We start from the raw sequence: 24,838 nt of genomic DNA, 5'->3' as shown, positions 1-24,838 counted from the left end.
TTGCCTATGCCTCTGGGGTCTTTTCCAAGAACTCTTTGCCTATGCCAATGTCTTGCAGGATTTCCCCAATGTTTTCTAAATCTACAACTCAATACCATCGTGATTTTTATCATCCTTTGATTCAGACCCTTTTTAGCTATTTCACTATTAGTCAATGAATCAACACCTGGAGCCTCATTATCAATAAACACTTCTTACAGCCTGCAGATGAACTCTATAGGTTTGTTTATTTATTTATTTATTTGAAAATGTAAGGAGGTCAGACATAATCTTTTTCTCACTTGACAACTAGAATCTTTGAAAGTCACCACCTTGGGGACCAGCGCTGTGGGGTAGTGGTCACAGGCAGAGGCCTATGGTGCTGGCATCCCAAATGGGCACTGGTTCGTGTCCCAGCTGTTCCTCTTCTAGTGTAGCTCTCTGCTTATGGCCTAGAAGAAAACAGAGGATAGCCCAAGTGCTTGGGCCACTGCACCCAAGTAGGAGGCCCAGGGAAAGTTCCTGGCTCCTGGCTGCAGACTGGCCAGCTCTGGCCATTGAGGCCATTTGTGGAATGAACCAGCAGATGGAAGACCTTCCGGTCTTTCCCTCTCTGTAACTCTGCCTCCCAAATAAACAAAACCTTAAAAGAAAAAAAAAAAAAAAAACAAATACAGTCACTACCTTGTGTGTCATCATCACTGGACATATTCAAAAACCAGAGGCTGTGCCAGGCATGCATGACTGTCTTCAGTCATGTTTCAAGGACTGGCAACAGAACACATGGCATCCTTTATGCTAAAGTCCTTTTGAAAACCTTCCACACCGATGCCGCTGCTTTGTGCTGCTAGCATGTTGTTCAAGAAAGTTTTTTTTGTTTGTTTGTTTTTTTTTTTAATTTATTTGACAGGTAGTTATAGACAGTGAGAGAGAGAGACAGAGAGAAAGGTCTTCCTTCCGTTGGTTCACTCCCCAAATGGCCGCCATGGCCGGCTCTGCACTGATCTGAAGCCAGGAGCTAGGTGATTCCCCCTGGTCTCCCATGCAGGTGCAGGGGCCCAAGCACTTGGGCCATCCTCCACTGCTTTCCCGGGACACAGCAGAGAGCTGGACTGGAAGAGGAGCAACCAGGACTAGAACCCAGAGCCCATATGGGATGCCAGCACCACAGGCAGAGGATTAACCAAGTGAGCCACAGCGCCGGCCCCCAAGAAAGTGCTTTTACATTTACTTTTCATTGATCCAAGGATAACCTGGTCACGTGACTATAAGAATGAGGTCACATATAGGAGAAAGTAGATGGCATAAACATTCTTTTTGATGACATTTTCAGCTGGAGGATGAGCAGGACAGTTGTTTATTTATTTATTTATTTTTAATTTTTGACAGGCAGAGTGGACAGTGAGAGAGAGACAGAGAGAAAGGTCTTCCTTTTTGCCGTTGGTTCACCCTCCAATGGCCGCCGCGGTAGGCGCGCTGCAGCCGGTGCACCGCGCTGATCCGATGGCAGGAGCCAGGTGCTTCTCCTGGTCTCCCATGGGGTGCAGGGCCCACTGCACTCCCTGGCCACAGCAGAGAGCTGGCCTGGAAGAGGGGCAACCGGGACAGGATCGGTGCCCTGACCGGGACTAGAACCCGGTGTGCCGGCGCCACAAGGCAGAGGATTAGCCTAGTGAGCCACGGCGCCGGCCAGGACAGTTGTTAAAAATAACAAAACCTGGCAGTCATCATTCAGTACCACTTCCCTGCAGTGAGAACAAACTGCTGGCACACAATGTGAAAACAATCAGAAAAGACACCCTTTGGTGGATCCCTGCCTTTTTTATTAGCATAATAAGGGACTGCTAAGAAATTTTCTCCTTTGAAACAGCAAGGATGCAAGCTTTTGCTTGCCTAGCAAGTTTACATTTATTCGTGCCTGCTGCACAGTTATTTTGTCCTTGGCATCCTTAGTTCCCATAGTGCTGTCTCATCAACTGTAGTCAGCCTCTTTCTGGGGTAATAATGCCAAAACAGTGATGTACATTGGCATTATACACTTGTTCTGGCAATGTATTTCCGTAAGCAATAACCTTGGCAAACTTAGAAATGAATTTCTTCTGCCGTTTTATGATCATCAGATGCTTTATCACCACAAATCCTGAACAATTTAATAGTATGTCTTTTCTTAAATGCCACAACCAGCCTGTTGAATATCCAGTCCCTTTCAGTTTTCAATTCATGACAGATTTTTATTCTTTCCTGACCAGCATACCATTAAGGAGCATGTGTTCACTGAGATACTAATGGATTCAGCCTTTGAATACTTGGATAAGATCTTGATTTATAGTTCTATGCAGCATTTTCCTAATTTTCATTAACTTTGGCTTGTTGGTTTCTGCAAAGAATTTCAGCAGTTTATCCTGTTTCTTTAGGTCATATACGGTGTTCATTCCAATACTCTTCGATAAGACATTTCACACTCACACTGCTGTCCAATTTTCTCACAACTTGATATTTTGCGCATAGATAAATGCTTCCTCCTTTTCTTATCACTTGTTAACCACAGAAGTACCTTCGGGCCTTTACAATGTTTCTTTTTTCTTTTTTTTTTTTTTAAATTTTACTTGGAAGAAAAACTTTCATTTGAAAGGAAGACACACATACACACATACACACACACACACACACACGGGAGGCGGGGAGGGAGAGGGAGAGAAAATCTTCCAACTACTGGTTCACTCCTCAAATGCCCACAAAAACCAGGGCTAGGCAGGCCAAAGTCTGGAACTAAATCTGCATCACCCACTTGGGTGGCAGGGATCCAAGTACTTGAGCCATCATCTGCTGCCTCCCAGGGTATGCCTTAGCAGAAAACTGAAACAGAGCAGATCAGCCAGGACCGAAACCATGTATTCAGATAAAGGTGTGGGCATCACAGTGACTTTACTGCTGAACCACACGCCTGTCTCTGACATTTTCAACATGTTTCTATCATAGAACAGAGAGTAAACAAAAGCACAGTGAGTAATGCATGTGGATTTAGGGAATGTCTGGCCTGAACACATGCCATTTTATTACCCTTTGTTCACATGCTGCATAGGGGAATCTGGGCATGTACACAGAAGATAAATCACAGTGGAGGAATGGGAGTCCTTTCCCCTTAGGAATGCTGAATATGCTGTATTGGTTGTATGCCTGCATTTTGCCTATGACCTGTCACATGAGATCCGCTGTGGGATTTTCCACTTGTAGTATGTTGGTGCTAAAATGTGGCAGATTTTAGAGCATTATGGATTTCAGATTTTAGGATCAGGAATGCTTAGCCAGTACTATAAATTTCTTGGGTGTGTGCACATTGGTATGGGTGGTTGAATAGATCTATGACCAGGAGTGTGTACATTTGGGGAGAGAATCAGCAGATAGAAGATAAATCTCTCCCTGTTGTTTCAAAAAAAAAAAAAATCTTGAAAAAATGTTCAATGTATCTGGCAATGAGCTAAGAAAACAGATAAACAGCTATATGCAAATTGAGATCCAAGTTTACTACTATAGGCCTTTGCTGCCATTAATTCTAATCACTTATCTCTTTTTATTACCAATCTCATTTAACACCTGTTGTCTGTACATGTTCTTGGTGCTCTATGGACAATTCTTGCTCTTTATCTGTATCATCTCAAGGACTCTCCATCTATGCAGTGAAGTATCACTTTACATTGTAATTGCCAGTAATTGGTTGGTTTCATCATTGTTATCTGGCCTCCTAAAAGACATTTCTTCCTAAGAATTGCATTCTTTTTGTTTTGTTGTTGTTGCTGTATTGCTGTTCTTATCATTTTCAAATGCTACAAGATATGAACACAATGGTATCTGGTGCATCCAACTGAACAATGCTCCTTCCCTTAAAAATGAGTTTGCTTTATGAAGACCACAGGATTATTAAAGAAAGTAAATGAGGATAAATCCTATTATTTCACTAGGCATATGTCCCTTTTGCTGCATTTTCTTAAGTACTAAATTTACCAACACAAGTTACTTTAATACTTCCTAAAGTACCTAAATAAACCAAAACAATGCTGAGAGGAAAAGACACATGGAAGTGAGAAAAAAAAAAAAAACCCTTATCTTTTAAACCAATGCTTTAAATACTTTATAAATCAGTTAGATCTTTTGCCACAGCCTAGATCTGGGCCTGCAGTGGGTAGCATCATGTTCCCTCAAACAATGTCAATTCCTAGCATCCAGCATCTGTGTCTGCTACTTATTTACAAACAGGGGCTGTGTAGATGTAATCCTAAATTAAGATGAAATCACAATGGATTATGGTCAACCTTCATCCAACGCTGATTTTCTTACAAGGAGAGGGGAATTTGGACACAGATACAGATACTGAAGACAGAGGACAGAAGACCACTGCAAACAACGGAGACAACAGAGTTGCAGCTGCAAGTAAGGGAACCCTGGGGTGTGATGGTAACCACCAACAGCTAGGAAGAGACTAGGAAGGATTACTCCCCAAGCACTCAGACGGTGCATAGCCCTGTGACACTTTGAAAACTGTTAGGGAATAAATTTCTGTTGCTTTAAGCCACCCAGTTTGTGGTGATTTGTTACAGAGCCATTAAGAAATTAATCCAGGTATTTTTATAATTAGTGGAAAACTATGCAATGTCTGTAATGATGTTTCCTCATCCTTCATGATTAAGCAGTGGCCTTTTTCATACAAAATAAAAGGTATAATATTCCATGTTGGTAAATCACACTCCAAAAAATCTGAACCTTTGAAATATATATCTTAAGACATAAGCTCTGTTCTTTAGGATTGCAAGGCTCGTCTTTATTTATTTACATATCTTTCATTAAAATGCATAACAATTAGTAAAAATAAAGGAACAAAAAATAAAAGATAATTAACAGCAATATTAAATCCAAAAATCTTTCTACTCAATGTATATGTAAGTTAATATAGAATTTATATATACTGCTAGTTACATACTTTCTAAAATGCAGTATTCGTACATTAAGAAACAAATAGGAACAGAGACTTATTTTACCCAAACTCAGCAAAGTCTCCTGAAATGCTACTGTTGCTGTGAGCAAGAATAAGCACTTCACCTGAAAGGTAACTTGTTTAATCCCTGTTTAGAAAGTGAAACGGCACACACACACCCCTTTTTAATTTATTTTGTTTTTTGAAAGCCGGAGTTACAATGAAATAGAGAGAGAGGGAGGTCTTCCATTCACATGTTCACTCCTCAGATGGCCGCAACAGTCAGCCCTGGACAGGCTGAAGTCAGGAGCTAGGAGTTTCATCTGGGTTTCCCACATGGGTGGCAGGGGCCCAAATACTCGGGCCATCTTCCACTGTTTTTCCCAGGCCATTAGCAGGGACCTGTATCAGAAGTGGAACAGCTAGGATATGAACTGGTGTCCATGTGGGATGCCAGCCTTGCAGGAGGCAGTTTTACCCTCTGTGCCACAATGCTGGCCCCGAAACAGCACCCTTTTGCTACATCCTCCAGTACAATCTTTCCATGCAAATGCTTATTTAGGAATTTTTGGACTTACTGAAATTCAAATTGGTCTCAGTGCTTTCAACACAACTGCTCACATAAATGATACAAATCAATCCTATTATCCACCAATAACTAAGAACCATACATGATATGGAAAGATGTGAATACAATAATTTGCATATTTTCATATGTGTGTCATTATTTTTAAGAAATATACATGTACATTAATTTAAATATTATTATATAAGAGGCTGAAGCACATTTAAGCTTTATTCACTTTAAGAGCCAACAAATACTTTGTAAAAAAAATCTGTAAAAAGAAATGTTAGCTGCTAAGAGCTATTTCATTTTAAATTCAGGTAAAGCCAAAATTGATCCCTCAAAAGTAGCAGCCTTATAAAATAATCTAGCTTGCAAAAATTGAATTTTGTAATTAAAATAATTTATCACCATAATAGGAATGCAAAAGAGGTATTAAAGAGATTCTCTTCAATGATTACTTCAAAACCATGAGAAGGCATCACAAAGAAGAAACACATATGGGTTCTATAGTCCAAACGAAATGAATTGTTGAGTCTATCAAGCTGATACTTCTGAAAACACTTTCTTTTTCATGACTAAAGTAAATAAAAAACCTGCATGTGGAGGGTAACCTCCCATACACAAGATCCTGAATGAGTACCTGCCCCCACAAATAAGGAGCAACAGATCAGAAAGACAAAGATATGAACATGAACTAAGAAAACTCAAAGGTCAGAAGGAACATTCGGAAGACTGCAATCCAGTAAATGAAAGAGAATTAAGGCATGCTAACCACATACGATTCTCTAGAAACTTGGGAAGCTTTAAAAAAAAAATTATAAAAAAGAAAAACCTATGTATTTAATTCTTCTTTTGCAAAAACAAAAATTTCTTTCTTACAGAGTTTAAAGAACATTTTACTATCCTTTAACCCTAAAATAATTTTGAAATTAGCAACAGAAATGAGAAAATAAATTTTCTTCCAATCTGAATATCCTAGGATAGGAAGCACTTTACTTTCTCCTAATTTTTCCCTGACCTAAAAGAACAGGTAACATTAGTGTGATATCGCACTCACTGTAGATCCAGTGCAGTTTTCCTTATCCTGCTTTTCTTCTGCGTGTGGTGAATCTGCTTCATTTCTGCTGTCCTCCCCCTCACTGGAATCACTGTCTGATCCATCTTCAACCTGGGCAGACTGCTCTTCCCGAGAACTTTCACAGGTTCTGTCTGTAGGAACAGCTCCTTTCCGTTGGGGTAAGATGGTGCAAAATGCTTCTTGCCAATCTCTTCTTTCTAGGTATTCCAGAATAATCTCAAACACTGTAATAAAGACAAACTTCATTCATTTCTTAGGAAAGTGCATCCCAGTGTTGCAGACTGACTTTTACAATACAGTGCCTTCAGGTTAACAGTGCGAGTTTGCCTTAATAGCTACTTTGTTCTTACCACTTCCTTCTATTGACTGTAAGGGTCAGTCTGCCCCTAGGTTCTCAAGCCTGCTACCTCCTTCCTAGCTTCTCAATTCATTTTAAACACAGAGAAAGAAAACACCAGCTTCCCTTGTCAACTATAGTCTATGCTGACCATGTTTTTATTTCCCTTCCTATTCTTTTTTTTTTAAATTTTTTATTTATTTGACAGGCAGAGTCACAGACAGTGAGAGATAGAGAAAGGTCTTCCTTCCGTTGGTTCACTCCCCAAGTGGCCGTAATGGCTGGAGCTGCACCGATCCGAAGCCAGGAGCCAGGTGCTTCCTCCTGGTCTCCCGTGCAGGTGCAGGGGCCCAAGCACTTGGGCCATCCTCCACTGCCCTTCCAGGCCACAGCAGAGAGCTGGACTGGAAGAGGAGCAACTGGGACTAGAACCGGCGCCCAAATGGGATGCCAGTGCTGCAGGCAGAGGATTAACCTATTGTGCCACAGCACCAGCCCCTCCCTTTCTATTCTTATGGCTTTTATTTCTGTATCCTTTATGTGATAATATTCAAGAAAAAAATGGTTAGCATTCATCTAAATTTCTTCTACCTTTCCTACAAAAGAATCACTCTGAGGAGCTTCTCGCCTGTTTTATTTTGTTTATTGTTTTTATTTTATTTAATATTGAGTAAAGAATATTAATCATGTCTCCAAGGTACTTTCACTTCAACACACTGCTGAAGGAATAGTCTGCATTTACTTTGTGGCAAAGCAATTTCCATTATATATCAAAGCTTTAGAAGACATTTATATTTTGAATCAATAATTTCATACTTCCTAGAACCTGCTCTTTAGAAAGTTTTTAACACATATTACAGCTTAACAACTGGTTGTACTGACTAAAATATTACCTTAAAATTTGATTCTTTTAGTAAGAGTTATTTGAAAGGCAGAGTGACAGAGAGGGAGAGAGATGGTTTTCCATCTGCTAGGTCACTCCCCAAATGCCTATAACTGCCAGTGGTAGGCCATGCCACATCCAGGAGTCAGGAACTCCATCTGGGTGTCCTATGTGGGTGGCAGGAACCCTAGAATCTGAGACATCATCCAGTGACTTCCGAGATGCATGAGTAGGAAGCTGGATTAGAAGCACTGAGTAGCTGGGCCTCAAACAAAACTCTCCGATGTGGGGTGCAGGTGTCCCAAGCAGAGGCTTAACTTGCTGTGTCACAACATCCGACCCTCCTTAAAAAATTTAAAACAGCAAAAATTTAGGCAAAGACTGAGGTCCAAGAATTCCTATTTCAGGGTTATTTACAACAGTAAAAGGAAAAAAAAATTCAACAATAAGAGAATGGTTAAATTATTTTATACTTAGGTGGTGGAATGTTATAAAAATAACCATTCAATGACAGAAAAATATGATAAGTGAAGGGGAAAATACCCTAGATTTATATTATTCTATGTAACAAAGAATTTAATTATATAATAAATAATATTACATAAAGCATCTTCAAAAAATTAATGAAAATACATAGTACAGAAAAACTATATATACATTTCAAAATATTTTCCCCCAAAGTAAGCTCTATATTGCATTTTTTCCACAACCGTTTTGAAGCATCCTGGCATGTATAGAAAAAGCACAGGATGGCCGTGGTTCACTTGGCTAATCCTTCACCTGCGGTGCTGGTACCCTGGGTTCTAGTGCCAGTTGGGGTGCTGGATTCTGTCCCAGTTGCTCCTCTTCCATTCTAGCTCTCTGCTGTGGCCCGGGAAGGCAGTGGAGGATGGCCCAAGTGCTTGGGCCCTGCACCCGCATGGGAGACCAAGAGGAAACATCTGGCTCCTGGCTTTGGATTGGCATAGCGCGCCGGCCATAGTGGCCATTTTGGGGGTGAACCAACGGAAGGAAGACCTTTCTTTCTGTCTCTCTCTCTGTCTAACTGCCTGTCAAAAAAAGAAAAAGTACAGGATGGAAACATACCAAAAAGTTAATGCCAAGTATCTCTGACTGAGGCTTTAGTTAGAATTATTAAATACTTTTGTACATTTGCAAAAATTTTCTAAAATATGCATCATAGTTTCTATTAGTTATACATTATAAATGATTCTTTTTACAGTTTTGTCTCTGGCAAGGTGTATTGTTTTCATTTCTCCAAATCTGAAATGAAATGTTCTTTTTCATAACGTTCACTAAGGCTATTTTCAGTTTACCACCATCCAGCTTACCATGATTAACGGCCAAAACTTTTCTACTATTCATCTTCACAAAATTTCCAAGGGGGAGCTGTGCGTGGTCAATTCCATAATCTGATGCTTGTTTATATGTGATTCCCTAAAACAAAGACATGGTGACTTGGATGAGAATATCAAATTATTTTAAAGTCTATGACAGTACAAGTAGTTTTTAAAAAAGACTTTAGTTCAAAGAATATTATCCAAAAAAAGAGGAGGGAGGAGAGAAAGACAGAAAGAGAGAGAAAGAGAGAGACTTTAACTGCTAATTTATGGAAACATTCTCCTGACAGTAAGTATAGTCAGAGTGCTTAGAAGCCTTGTTTTAACTTTCTCAGTTTACAAATAAGGAAGTCAAAGAAATTATTATATATTATATATAATTATTATATATTATTATAATTATATATAATTATACATATTATATATAATAGATTATAAAAAAATATTCCCTGCCCTGCTACAAAACTAAGTGGCAGAACCTCGAGAAAAACCTGGCTCACCTTCCTCCTGACTCAAATATCTTTTTACCTTTCTACCTCGCTATTCTCTCAGTTTAAAACAATCAAAACAAATTTCTAGAGAAATACCATTGCTCTTTCCATGGATGTAAGAAACATAAAGAAAACTAAGTTTCAATTACACAACATTAAGAAGCATAAATGGCAAATGAAAATTTTTTTAAAATGACCCATTATTTTTATTTTTCTGTTTCTATCAACTAAAAAAATGTTGAATACGAATTTCAGCTCTTCCTAAAATGAAAATCCTTTAAGCCTATGTCTAACCAGGACTGGAATAGAAAAAAGATAGACTACAGGAGAAAGGGAAACTAGATTTCCCAACCAGTAGTTTATACATTCAAGTGACAATTAATAATAGGTTTTAGCAGATGCCTTTGTAAACAAATTGTTTTAATTTAGGGGAACAAACAACATGAAAAAATTTTGTTCTACATAAGTTAAAAAAATACAATTTTTCACTAAACAAATAAAAAGGCTAGAGATCATTCTGATGAATTCCCTATGATGCTCCCAAGCTGCACTGTTCAATTGGCAGCCATGTCTGACTACTTAACTTTAAATTGATTAGAATTTTTGAAATATTTAGAAATGTAGTTCTCCAGTCATACTGTGCACATTCCACAGGCTCAGTAATCATTGAGAGACCACACTGGGGAGGCAAGACTACAGAATGCCCTATTTGAATAGTGCTGCTTTAGAATAAGGAATTGCTTCCCATTGTTCTGCTGATGGGTAATTCCTCGGACACTTAGTAGACAGGTTCCTCAGCTGTGTTAAATTTAGTTCGCTGTGAAGCAGCTGGCTCGGTATAAAATGACGTTTTCTTTTAGAAAATGCAAAGTGCACTTGTGTAATTTTTCATCCAAAATAGAGTATGTGAGGGGAAGAGAAAGAAGTACAAATTAAAAGAAAAATCCTACAGAAATCCTAAATTTAAAAAGTTGTATAAACCTTGATGGCTTAGCAACTGATTAGTAGCATAATTCTCTATTAACAGGTGACTGAAATATAGTAGGCACTCAGTAATGATGGGCTATTGTTATTATTTTACTATCAGGAAATTGGAGTACAGATTTTAAGTTCAAACAAACACAAAAGTAAAATTCAGTACCTTGTGATGGTTGTGATCTACTAATCCTCCAATCACATAAGCCTTTGATTCATCTAATTCCTCCAGTACATTAGGTGAATCTGATGTCAGATAAATCAAGTCTTCTTTTTTAATGAGTTCAGTATAGTGCTCTGATTTGATGTTGATATCCTTTAAGATACAAGATGTTAATAATTACTAGATTTTGGGAAAGTTGGCTAAAAATGATTATTCTCTTTTCCCAAAACAAGCCCATCCAAAAGAAAAATCTGAAATGAAGTTTGAAAAAATATTGTTAAAATGTATTCACATTGTTGAGAACCTATTACTTCAATTCACTATCACCTACTACCTCAATTATTTAAACAGCTTCCTAATTTTATTTCCTGTCTCTGGCCTCAGCCCCCTCCAACTTACTACCCTCACACCCTGACTGTGGACTCATTTTCAAAAAACACTAATTTTAATGTTTTTTTTTTTTCTGCAGGATAAAATTCAAACTCTTAACTTCATAACTCTCCCCTGACTAGGACACTAATCTATCTTTCTAATCATATCTCTGTTCCAACAAAACCAGAGCACTGTTACTGTCACATCTTTGTTCACATTTCTCCAGCCAAATGTGTCTTCTCCAATTACTTTCTCTCCATTAACATGAATCATCAAACATAAACTGCTTACAGAATTCATTATTTCCATTTTCCAATTATTTGCATTTGTATCTACCAAGATACACATACAAAAACTAGTTTGCAGTGAGGATTTTGCAAGCCACACTAATTTTATAAAAGGAGATAATATCACCAGGCTGCAATGACATTTATCCAATAATTTTTAATGAAATCAAGAATGAAGCAGAATGCTCACTAAAAATGTGTAACTTAGTAATAAAAGGCCATACACTATACATATTCTGAATAAAGGCTCCAAGAAGGATGTGAATAATTAAGAAACCGGTGAACATATCTCTTTGGAAAGCTGATGGAACAATACATAAATTGAACAAGCCACAAAAAGAGCAGCCATTTGGGGGGTGAACCAATGGAAGGAAGACCTTTCTCTCTCTCTCTCACTGTCTAACTCTGTAAATAAAATTAATTAACACAGTATGTCACAAATGGTATCATCTCAAATATAGCATTTAAAAAATTGCTTGGAAGGAAGAGCATCAGAGATGGAGAGAGACAGAGAGAGAGAGATCTTCCATCTGCTAGTTCATTCTCCAAAAGGCTACAACAACCAGGGACTGGCTAGACCAAAGCCAGGAACTAAGAACTCCATCTGGGTCTCCCATAAAGGTAGCAGGGGCCCAAGCACATGGACCATCATCTGCTGCCTTCCCAGAAGTAATAGCAGGAATCCAGATGGGAAGAAGAGCAGTTGGAACTTGAGTTGGCACTATGGAATGGCATGCTAGTGTTGCAAGTCACAGCTTAACCTACTGCAGCCAACACCAACCCCAAGGAGATACTTTATATTCTCCCTCTCTTTCTTTTTTGTTTTAGGTACTAACTTTTTGAATTCAGCATGTATTTCATATTCACAGCACATCTAAACTCACAATTCAGGCTATCACATTAAAGGAGTCCGATACTAAACAGTACAGATTTAGAATATACAGAATACAGGCACACTTTTGAATTTTAGCATTAACTTCCCTTTTACAGATAATATATAGTTAGTTCGCTAGGTAGAAATTACATAAAGACCTTTAAAATTGTTTTATTTTTTAAAAAACACAATATAAATTTGCCAATAGGGGGCCGGTACTGTAGTGTAGCAGGTAAAGCCACCGCCTGCCGTGTCAGCATCCCATATGGATGCCGGTTCAAGCACCAGCTGCTCTACTTCCTATCCAGCTCTCTGCTATGGCCTAAGAAGGCAGTAGAAGATGGCCCAAGTTCTTGGGCCCATGCACCCACAAGGGAGACCCGGAAAAAGCTCCTGGCTCCTGGCTTCGGATCGGCCCAGCTCTGGCTGTTGCAGCTATTTGGGTGGTGAATTAGAGGATGGAAGACTTCTCTTTCTTCCTATTTTTCTGCCTCTGCCTCTCTGTACCTTTGCCTTTCCAATAAATAAATCTTAAAAAAAAAAAAAAAGTTGGCATAAGACAGAAGGTTAAGAGTCAAGGGAAGCAAGAACAAACTAAGACACCTTACTCTCTTCTTTCATTTCTCCCAGTTGTAACCTTACACTTTGGTTCAGCAACACACAGGGTTTGAAGACTGCTTTAGAGAATTTAGGTTAAAAATATACTTTTAGAAGTGTAAAACTACTTGGAATTACATGAGAAATTATCTTAATCACCTTCCAGTTGACCCATCCTTTGTCACTTTCATCCATATTTTTTTTCAGCTGGCCTCCATGGCTTGTCAAGTAAAACTGGTAAGAGATCAGCAGGTAGAGAAAGACAGCAAGTGACCATTTAAATTCAATATTTTATTTCTCTCACAAACTCATCTGATCATTAATGAAATATAAAACATTTATTCTCAATCTAGAAAAACTTCTGACATGCACTGAACATATATTAAATTTGTGGTAGATTAGATGTATTTTTTGGCATGTTCCTCATCATGTATTAATTTCAATGTTCTGTTTATGTTTTAATCCAACTTTCTAGAATGGCTACATCTCTGCAAACTTCCTGCTTCCATGTCAAGTTCCTGGTACCTTTTTTTTCTTTTTCTTTTTTTAGCTGACACATAGAAACTGCAATGGCACTGGTATCATGTGATGTTTCGATACCCATTCCTTTTTTTTTGCCACCATTGTTATTTTCTTACCAATCCAAAATCTTGATAATTTTCGTTGATTCTAAACTCTGACACCTATTTTAAGTCTGAATCAAGGGTGATGAGGAGTCTATTGCATATGAAAATGAAGATTTAAGAACTGTCATAGAAGGCCTTCGCCGCGGCTCACTAGGCTAATCCGCCGCCTTGCGGCGCTGGCACACTGGGTTCTAGTCCCGGTCGGGGCACCGATCCTGTCCTGGCTGCCCCTCTTCCAGGCCAGCTCTCTGCTATGGCCAGGGAGTGCAGTGGAGGATGGCCCAAGTTCTTGGGCCCTGCACCCCATGGGAGACCAGGATAAGTACCTGGCTCCTGCCATCGGATCAGCGAGGTGCGCCGGCCGCAGCGCACCTACCACAGCGGCCATTGGAGGGTGAGCCAACGGCAAAAGGAAGACCTTTCTCTCTGTCTCTCTCTCACTGTCCACTCTGCCTGTCAAAAAATAAAAAATAAAAAAAAGAACTGTCATAGAAATGTGATATGAAATTTTTAAATATAATACAAAATGTAAAAATACAAAATCACTATCACTTGGTAAAAACAAAATATCTAACTAAAGTATTTATTAAGAGTTCCCGGTTCAAGGGGGCTGGCGCTGTGGCGTAGCAGGTAAAGCCGCCGCCCTCAGTGCCAGTATCTCATATGGGTGCCGGTTCGAGTCCCGGCTGCTCCACTTCCAATCTAGCTCTCTGCTATGGCCTGGGAAAGCAGTGGAAGATGGTCCAAGTCCTTGGACCCCTGTGCCCATGTGGGAAGACCTGGAGGAAGCCCCTGGCTCCTGGCTTCGAACTGGCACAGCTCTGGCCACTGCGGCCAAGTGGAGAGTGAACTAGCGGATGGAAGACCTCTCTCTCTCTGTGTAACTTTTTCAAATAAATAAATCTTTTAAAAAAAGAAAAGAGTTACTGGTTCTTAACATTGGTGCTAATTTTTAGGTCCCTGAGAATTCACACAAAAAGACCTTAACAGCAACCTATCTATTAGTTTCACAAATCACTCCTTTACCCAGCTTAAGCTTAAGTGACTCAAAAGAAAACAAAATCCTTTAAATAGACAAAACCTATACAGAGGTACCACAGGTCACCTGTGGTTGGCAGCAGCCTGTGCTTCCCCTAACATCTCTCTCTCACTTTGCCCCAGGACTGGAAGGAATAAAAAGCTGAGGAACTGGTACCAAAATCTGTGGATGTCCTATAATGAAGACTGCACAGCAGAGAACTGGCCATTTGTGGAAGACCAACGTGTAGTAGACTGAAAAGCTTGTCTCTGAATGACATACGTGAAAAGAGGTGTCATTGTACCTTCTTTTTTATATGACTGCTATTTTTTAAAATCTTATTTCACAAGTTTCAAATTCACAAAACAAAAATTGTGAGATAGTAATACAGTGAGGTAGTAATATGCCCCTCTCCCCATTTCCTCTATTAAAACATTTTTCAAGCAGTCATCAAATAAGTTTATCTGTGATAATCTTGCAGACAGTTGCAATTAAGATATAAAAGGGGGCCGGCACCGTGGCTCACTTGGCTAATCCTCCACCTGCAGCACCGGCACCCCGGGTTCTAGTCCCGGTTGGGGTGCTGGTTCTGTCCCGGTTGCTCCTCTTCCAGTCCAGCTCTCTGCTGTGGCCCGGGAAGGCAGTGGAGGATGGCCCAAGTGTTTGGGTCCCTGCACCCGCCTAGGAGACCGGGAAGTACCCGGCTCCTGGCTTCGGATCGGCACAGTGCTGGCTGTAGCAGCCATTAGGGGAGTGAACTTGTCTCTCTCTCACTGCCTATAACTCTCTCTCTGTCTCTCTCTCTCACTGTCTAACTCTGCCTGGCAAAAAAAAAAAAAAAGATATAAAAGGGGACCAGAGACTATTTTAAATTCTTCAGACATACCTGCACAGGATGCAGTGCACGTCGGTTTTCTGCATAACATCGCTGAATCTGCTTATGAAGTTTTTTAATATCCTATAATAGAGTGCAATTTTTAAAACAAAGTTAATAAAATCACCTATGGCCATTCCATGATCTTAAAGGAACAGAATAAGCAGAAGAGATCACTAGATAAGTACAATGCAAGTCCATCTGGATAATTTTCATTTGATTTCCATATATCCTAATAAAATTACTATGTTAAAATTCTACAAGTGAGCCACTACTTCACGGTTTCTATCCATTTAAAATGTGAGATCATAAAAACATTTCTTAAGAACCAACAGGAGCTGGTGCTATGGCACAGAGGGTTAATCTGCTACCTGCAATGCTGGAATCCCATATGGGCACTGGTTTGAGTCCCAGCTGCTCCACTTCCAACCCAGTTCCCTACTAATGTGCCTGGGAAAGCAGCAGAAGATGGCCCAAAGTCTCTGAGCCCCTGCACCCACATGGGAGACCCAGAAGAAGTTCCTGGCTTGTGACTGCAGCCTGGCCCAGACCCGGCCATCACAGCTATTTGGGGAGTGAACCAGCAGATGGTACATCTCTGCCTCAGCCTCCGCCTCTCTCTCTAAGTCTGCCTTTCAAATAAATAAATAAATCTTAAAAAAAAAAAGCTCCTGGAGAGTCCTACTATTACTATTTTCACACCTTAACAATAACATGGTAAAAACCCCACATATTTTATGATAAATATGCAGTTACTGAGTTTTATCATCTAATTACAAAGTGCATATCTCTCTCACTCCCCTGTTAATACATATACATACACACACACACACATCAGTACATATATATGCATCAAATTTATTAGCTAATTTAATTTAGGGGGCTGGTGCCGCGGCTCAATAGGCTGATCCTCTGCCTGCGGCGCCGGCACCCCGGGTTCTAGTCCCAGTCGGGGCGCCGGATTCTGTCCCGGTTGCCACTCTTCCAGTCCAGCTCTCTGCTGTGGCCCGGGAAAGCAGTGGAGGATGGCCCAAGTGCTTGGGCCCTGTACCCGCATGGGAGACCAGGAGGAAGCACCTGGCTCCTGGCTTCAGATCAGCACGGTGCACCGGCCACAGTGCACTGGCCGTGGCAGCCATTGGAGGGTGAACCAATGGCAAAAAGGAAGACCTTTCTCTCTGTCTCTCTTTCTCACTGTCCACTCTGCCTGTCAAAAAAAAAGAGATTCATTTCACTACACAAATTTCTATCAAAGTGTTAATATATACTAAAACAAAAATGACTTAGCCTAGTGCTCCTACAGGATGCTTCTAACTGATTCACCATACCTTTAATACCATCAAGTCATCAAAACTGCAGTCAATGACAAGGCGGAGTGTGCTGTGAACAGCATGTCTTCGCACACGTTTTCTGTCATTTCCATCTGAGTTTGAGTCCAGTTGACATTGTCGCTCTAATTTTTTTCTCTTGCGTTTTTCTTTCCGCTTTTGTCTAAAGTTAGTAATTGAAATGTTTTTTGTTATTTATAATTCAAATATTCACAATATTCTTCTAAAAATACTTTTTAAAATCATCAGGTTGAATCATATGAAATTGCTACTTCAATGGGTCAAAATGGTCAAATATTAGCAATTTTATATAGTCCATTTAACAGCGTTAGCAGGAAGGAAATCAGTTTTCAAACAGAATCTAAAGCTTTCAATTTAAAGAATTTTCATTCATTATTGGTACCACACTAACCCTAAGAAAATCATATAAATACTAAATTTGATAGTCATTATTTATCCCCTGCATGATTTTCAATCAACATTTTTATACTGCAAAAACTCAAAAAAGCAAAACACATACACATTTTCTCTAATCTACATCACTATAGTTTGTTCTCTCAGTAAATTGTCATTAGCCTAACTACTCTTTAAAAAAAAAAAATTTTGTTTATTTGAAAGAGTTACACAAAGAGAGAAGGAGAGACAGAGAGAGGTTTTCCATCTGCTGATTCACTCCCCAGATGGCTGCAACAGCCAGGGCTGCACCGATCTGAAGCCAGGAGCCAGAAGTTTCTTCTAGGTCTCCCATGTGAGTGCAGGGGCCCAAGGACTTGGGCCATCTTCTACTGCTTCCTAGGCCATAGCAGAGAGCTGGATCAGAAATGGAGCAGCCAGGACTTGAACCGGCACCCACATGGGATGCCAGCACTGCAGGCAGTGGCTTTAATCCACTGCACCACAGTGCTGGCCCCAGCCGAACTACTTTTACCAAAATCTGCTCCAGAAAAATAAACAATAGGCCAAAACTTGATCTGAGTTGGTTATTTTTAGTCCATATCTAGGACATGAATACTAACTATAACCCTGCTATGGTTTGGATATGATTTATAACCCGAGGGTCTCATGTTGGGAACTTGATTCTCTGGGAAGAGGTTTTGGGAGGTATAATGGACTTTGAAGAGTGAGGGCCTAGTGGGTGGTCCTTAGGTCACTGGGAGCATGTGCTTGGAGGGATTACAGGACTCTAGTCTTGTTCAAGCTTCCTACTCTGTGATATGACATGTCTTCCCACGTGCATCCCTATCAATGATGTTATGCAGCCAAGGAGGGCCCTCACCAGAGCCTGCACCATGCTGTCTGGACTTTCAGCCTCCAAAACTATGTGCTAAATAAACTTTTTCCCTTTATAAAATTAGCTTACCTTAGGTATTACTATAGTAACAAAAAAATTGACTAATCTGAGTTAGTTGAAAAATTATGCCACTACTCAAAACAGGTTCTGGGTGAGAAAAAGTGTTGAGTGCCAGTTTATCAACATTGTTAAAAATAATAATTCAACTTACACACAAGGTTAGTAGACAATTGACACAGTTAGCTAAGGATGTACCTGGCCCCCAGCTTAATTAATACAGCTACACTTAGTATGTCAGAAGATTGTGCCAAATCAAACATCCCATATTTCTGAACAGGGATAGAGCAAAAACATTTTGGCACACATACTTGCGGAGTTCTCGTTGTTCCTCCCACTGTTTCTGTTTTATTAGCTTCTTCATTTGTCGTTTAGATATTGGTTCAACCCCTTCACCTTTTGGCTTCTGGCTCTCCTCTTGACCTTCACCTAAGTCTTCCTTTCTTTCAACATTAGAAGTCTCAGTAAATGCTGGTGACATTTCAGATGACATTTGGTGCCTCTGAAAAATGGAAAACCAACTTCTGACATGAACAATTTAAGATACACAAAAAAGTAAACAAACCCAAATGACTAACAGAGATGATTAAAGTTCAACCATATCAATAATGAATAGAAATGCAAATTTAGACAATTCAATCTATGTATTGGCAAAGACTGTTTAAATATCATTTAAGACCATTCACTGACAATGTTGGTAAAGCCTGAAGAAATGGGGTATTTTCATATACCACTGGAGATAATGGTACAATTTTTCCAGAAGGCAACACACACACATGTTTTAATGGCTTTAAAACATTAAGACCCTTTGGTCCAGTAATTTAATTCCTTATGGTCCATAAATTAATCACAAATGTAAACAAATATGTACAAGTATATACACTTCAGTGTCTTTTTAAAAATTATTTATTTATTTATTTGAAAGGCATAGTTAGAGAGAGAGAGAGAGATCTTCCACCAACTGGTTCACTCCTCAAATGGCTGCAACATCCAAGGCTGAACCAGGCCAAAGCCTGACGCTTGGAATTCTATGCAAGTCTTCCATGTGAGTAGCAGGTGTCCAAGTATTTTGGCAATCTTCTGCTGCCTTCTCAGGCACATTAGCAGAGAGCTGGATGAGAAGTGGAGCAGCTGGGACCCAAAGCAGCACTCACATGGGATGCCAGCATCACCGGCAGCAGTTTAACCCATTACACCACAACGCTGGACCCTAGGGTGTTATTTTTTAATAATGAAATGTTAGAAATGACTTGAATGTCACCAAAAGGAGAGCACATAAATTATGGTTCATCTAACACGGGCCAGGAATACTAAGCAGTCAGGAAAAATCATGCTTCCAAAACTATTTTATGATAAGGGAAAATGTTTATACAAATAAGAAAACCAAATAAGTGGATTAATATGTATGTTATGCATACATTACATTACTATTATATCATTATATAATATATGTCTATATATTATATGTAATATAATGTAAATATACATGTAATTTATATATGTAAACAATATATTATATATGTATAATTATATATTTACATATCATATATGTAAATTTATGCATGTAAGTAATATATAAATATATATTATACAGATTACATCCACTTATTTTAAAAAGCAAACACACAAACATGTTCAATTGTTACTCATGGTTTTCTGATTTTTCACATTTCATATAATAAAAATACAGTTTTTATAGGAGAGAGGTTTTTACAGAGCTGGAAAGCATCTTTCCTGTCATCTTCTGTAATGCTGCAGAACAAGGGAAGTAAGAGTGTTATTCACTATGTGGTTATACATTTAGGATAGGTTTTGGACAGAAGTTTTAAGATTTACAAACTTTGGACAATGCAGACTATGAATTTGGCTGTGTTCTCCAATATATTTCATTGTAAACATGCAACTGTAAATAGTCCACAATCAGTCATGACTAAAAAAACAAAACATGGACATAGAAGAGGAGTCTGTAATCAGTTGGTTTTGTGGACTGTTCAAGGTCATCTCAAATATCTTTATTTAGACTTCACCACAAATGTCTTTGTATCTACTGACTAGAACTAGATTTGATTTCAGATAAGGCAAAGGCTAGAGATACTGATTTTTTTTCTTTAACAGACTTAGCACTAAAACTTAAAAACATAGTTGTTATTTATCCCTAAACATGATGCCACCAAATGTTCTACTGGCGTTAAGAGAAATTCCGACTCTTCTTTCTTATAGAGATAGTCAGCAAGTCTATGCAAAGCAGCTAACATCTAAAAGAAAACTCCACAATTTAGCTAATAGGACAAAACCTTAATGAGCATAATTTAAGCATTGGTTTTATTGGATGGTTTTTGCTTTCTTTAGTAACAAGACAAGAAAAAATTGTCCATTTTTATAGCTATGCCACTAAATTTAAAAATTCAAACAGACTTTCTAGAGGTGGTTGCCAAAAGTTCATGCTTTGAAGCATCCTGACTCAAAATACATGAAATTGTAGATGAAATATAAAAGGAGAAATAAAAAGGGCACAGTGTCACTCAAAACCAGAAACAAGAAGTGGGTGGATAGCGTTCCTGTTGGATCTGCTGGGCAAAGGCAGCTTTTAAGTCTCCCTAACTTTAACAAAGGGAGGAGACTAACAATAATAATGTTAATAATAACAGGCAGGGGATGAGAGAGAAGTAAACAGACCAGCAAGGGGTGGGCCTCCTTGTTCCATGAAAAAGCCTGAAACACTATGGCTCCCAAGACACCGAGCACATAGGTAGGCCTGAAGGAAGGCAGATACAGCCTTTCTGTCACAACCTTATGCAACCATGAAGTGACACATCAACCTGTAAAACTGCATGACTAGAATCTGAACTATCCACATTACATCTTCAGCATACTGCAACATGCAACAGGATCCTGGGTGGGAACCATCACAAAATCTTGTGGATCTGAATCAGTTGCAGAGACATAGGTAGGAGAGGGGAGGTGATAATTTCATTCAAGATGCATCTTCAAACTAAAATTACAAAAAGCACTAAGAAAAAAAAAAATCAGGAAACAAGTCCACACTATACAAATTGGCGATAATAGCACAGTCTTTAAAAAAAAAAAAAAAAGATTTATCTATTTATTTGAAAGGCAGAGTTGCAGAGAAGCAGAGGCAGAGGCACAGAGAGTTCTTCCACTCACTGGTTCACTCCCCAAATGACTGCAACAACTGGGGTCGATCCGAAACCAGGAGCCTGGAGCTTCTTCCAGGTCCCCTACACGGGTGCAGGAGCCTACACCTGGGTCATCTTCTACTGCTTTCTCAGGCCATAGCACAGAGCTGGATTGGAAGTGGAGCTGCCGGGACTCAAACTGGCACCCATATGGGATGCTGGCACTGCAGGCACCAGCTTTACCTGCTACACCACAGCATCAGTCTCTAATAGTACAATCTTAAAGTGATTTTAAAATATTTGGCTGGAATGTTTCAAAGAAATCAAAAGAAATAAGAACTGTAAAAGTAGAAACAGGAAATTGTGACACAAAACCAGGCATTAGGGGGGAAAAAAAAGGAAAACAAGAATCCATGAAAAAGAAACCATATGAAAACTAGGTAATGAAGACATAAAAATTTCAATAGATGAGAAAAACTCCAGATTACCTGGAGTCCAAGAGATAATTGATTAGTTAGAAGATACCCTGACAATCTGACCAGGATGCAGATAGAGAAAGAACAGAAAAATAATGGAGAGGCAGTTAAGACTTGGATACAGAATGAGAGACACAAGCAGAAAACTAATTAGCACAAATGTATACCTTTGAATGTACTCATTTTTTTAAGTCTAAAAATAGGTAGGTGTTTAAGAAAATGGAGACAGGGTTAATTCAGTAAGCTAAAACAATTAGAAGGAAGAACATTTTAAAACATATATTGTGATTTCCAGGATTTTTACTTTACTTACTTTCCATACACACTACCTTAAAAAAATTTCAGCATTGCATGTATCCAAAGAATGAGGATAGAGAAAACCTAAGACTCACTGATCTTTGTAAACTTAAAAACACAATTAATATTCATGGGAAACAAAGTACTCTCTTCACGAAATAATATTCCAGGAGAGCACATTTCTGTTTATCACAGGCATCATTGTAAGCCAGTTCCTGGCGATATTCAAATACTCCAAGAGTTGATAAGCTCTATAGTGTGAAAAAAAATTAAAGCTAAGAAATGTGTTATAGCTTATGTACACCAGGGGGAGCTTTAGCCTTTCCTAAGAAGTCTCATTACATTTAATTTGACCTACACAGTAATGCTTTTAAGCAGTGTATCAAATACAAGGAAAGTTCATGAGCTAGTCAACATCACCACCATGAATATTCTAAAACTATTTCCAATTAATAAGACACACCATACCAAGAGAATTTTAAGCTTTATTTAACAAGCCAGATCCACTGAGACCTAAGTAGAATACAGCAAAAGCATTTTGTTAGCTAGCTTGATTATAAATTATTGTTCACAGCATACTTTCTTACCAACTCCAACTGTCTACACTAAAACATTTCATTACGTACTAGCTTCTTTGGATTAAGTAATAAGCAGTTTAGTATTTTACTAAGTATACTTGCTTTCTGATTATTTTCGTGTGGGCCATAATTTACAAAATCTCCATGCAAAGTGTTCTGTGTTCTTCCCTCGCATGCACTGATGCTCATAACGTATTTTCACTCATTAAACCAAGTTTTACGTCTATTTAAGAATGGCATTTTAAAGCAATTATATAAATAGGTGAGAAATTCTACTTTAGCAAATGATTTTTCTAAAATCCCGTGGTGCATTCATAAGAGATAGGGTTTATAAGGCTAAGAACCCAATAGATGACTCAGGCCATTTGCTGAGGATACGATGAAGTGTAAAAAACACTTAGCTCACCATTCCCTGGGTTTCCGTTTCTTAGCAAAGCTTAAGGCTGGGTAGACACATCACAAATCAATGAAAGCGAAAAGGTTAAAAACCTTTGCATGAGTTGTAGTGCATGGTATAAACCGTCTTGGTAAGTCTCTTCCACAAAGATCCAAGCGAATCAAGAATAACTGCAGAATGGATCAACGACTTGACAGCGAGAGCGGAGGAATTACCCTTTACAAAACGAGTTAGGCAAATCTGCCGCAGCGAAAGCTGATGTTTAATCTGGACGAAGGATTGGGACCAAAGGGGGAAAGTTTTTTGTTTTGTTTTGACTAAGCAAGAGATGTTTTTACCCTCTTGGCAGCTCTGCAATAAAAATTAAAGTATTTTTAAAACTCTCAATGTTTAAACTTAGAGGCTTTCAACGAAATAAAGCTAACACCTCTATGTCCTTAAAAATCGTCCTTGGGGCACCACAGCGGGGTTAGCAGCACCCGCGACGACTTCCCCCGGGACTCCGCCACGTTCCCTCAGGGGAAAACTAAGCTAAAGCAGGATCAGAGGGGTGGGCGACCTGCCCCCGTCACTAGCCACGAAGTGGCAGAATCCCAAGTAGTCTTCCCACCCTCCAGGGCCCGGGCCTCCTCCTCTTGTCATCCTTTACAAAATCACGCCCTTACACGCTAGGGGCTGGCTCCCCACTCTCGGAACAAACGCCTAACGTAACCCCGCCAAGCCGGGAGGCAGAGCCTCGCCCACTCTGCAGTCCACGCCTCGGACTTGCGCGCCAGCGGACGCGTTCGAGAGGCGGGACTAAGTTGCAACCAGCGAGTCAGAGAGCGGCCACACAGGCCGCGGGCGCACACAATCTGACGTCACTTCCTTCGGCAACAGCAGCACTACTAGCAGTTTCTCGGCCCCACTCCCCTTTCCCCCGGAAGCCCTTGCTGCCAGTCGAGGACAGCATGGCTTGCGCTTATTGTGCGTCCAAAGCTATCAAAGAGCAGGCGAAAACCAGCCACAGTTACCGGAGCGTTACCTTGCTGAGGTGTTGATGGGGAACAGGAAAGCTCGCAGAGATAAGCCTTTCTGGAGTGTTCCTCGACACCGCTCAGGAATCCTCCGTCGGAAACTTCAACTCCCAGAGGCAGGGGCGTGGTGGCGGCTACGACGGCGGATACGTCGTACGTCATCGAAGTGCGCCAACTTCGGGCCTGCAATGGGAGAAAGAGGAGGGGTTTAAAGGGGGCAGGTCTGGAGTAAAGAGATTAGGAGTGGTTACAGTGTGTGTGTAGTTCCCGCTTCAGGAGGTAACTGTGTACCTGTGGGTTTATATTCGTTTGTATATCTGTTGAAAGGGGACTAAGGTAACCCCTTATAAAAATTGAAAAAGGGAAACAGGAGAGGCACTTCTGTGGTGAAGAGGAAAGTGTCTCTTAACTAAATTATTTCTAATGTATTGGAAGTGTTACCAGTATCCCGTGTTTTTACATAACTGAGGTGGAAAATTAAATTTAAAAAAATGAGTCAGATTCACGGTACAATGGGCTTAAATGTAGAATTCCTCCAAACCTCCTTTGAAAAAATGGCTGAAGTAAGATGGCCATGTACTTTACTCGCCATTCATTTCTTGAGCTATTTTTTTTCCTGTGCTGTTTTGCAAAATATCGGGTGACATTTCATTGTTTACAGTGCTTGGCCTTATATAATCTTTGTGCTATATATAGACTGAGTCATCTTGTCCTTTTCTACTTACTTTATTATTTATTTTTCTTGGCCCCACTTCTAATAAGTAGTTATTGTAGGCAGTGAAGGTTAAGAATGAGATTTGAATCTTTTAGGAGAAGACTACCTTTTGAGT

The 24,838-nt window shown here is 39.6% G+C and overlaps 1 protein-coding gene across 5 annotated transcripts; it reads right to left on the bottom strand.

Moving 5' to 3' along the window:
• Positions 1-270: 270 nt before the first annotated feature.
• TRMT10A (tRNA methyltransferase 10A) lies at positions 271-24,147 on the bottom strand. 5 transcript variants are annotated; one of them, XM_062199827.1, is made up of 9 exons: positions 23,002-23,393; positions 18,419-18,609; positions 16,760-16,922; positions 15,444-15,515; positions 13,073-13,147; positions 10,787-10,936; positions 9,146-9,251; positions 6,574-6,818; positions 271-431 (listed from the first exon to the last, which is right to left on the bottom strand). In XM_062199827.1, exons 1-9 carry the CDS (start codon positions 23,002-23,004, stop codon positions 408-410), a joined length of 1,029 nt encoding a protein of 342 aa, XP_062055811.1. In that variant the 5' UTR covers positions 23,005-23,393; the 3' UTR covers positions 271-407. The 5 variants fall into 5 exon arrangements, with proteins under 5 accessions (XP_062055811.1, XP_062055814.1, XP_062055809.1 ...); XM_062199825.1 differs by lacking the exon at positions 271-431 and adding an exon at positions 4,891-5,350 and having other exon boundaries at positions 23,002-23,396; XM_062199826.1 differs by lacking the exons at positions 271-431; positions 23,002-23,393 and adding exons at positions 4,893-5,350; positions 24,017-24,147.
• Positions 24,148-24,838: the final 691 nt, after the last annotated feature.

This window comes from Lepus europaeus, chromosome 8 (assembly GCF_033115175.1).
Source record: "Lepus europaeus isolate LE1 chromosome 8, mLepTim1.pri, whole genome shotgun sequence".
In the NCBI taxonomy this organism is placed as follows: domain Eukaryota; kingdom Metazoa; phylum Chordata; class Mammalia; order Lagomorpha; family Leporidae; genus Lepus; species Lepus europaeus.
The sequence above is the reverse complement of the archived record's forward strand: the minus strand, read 5'-3'. Positions and strand labels throughout refer to the sequence as shown.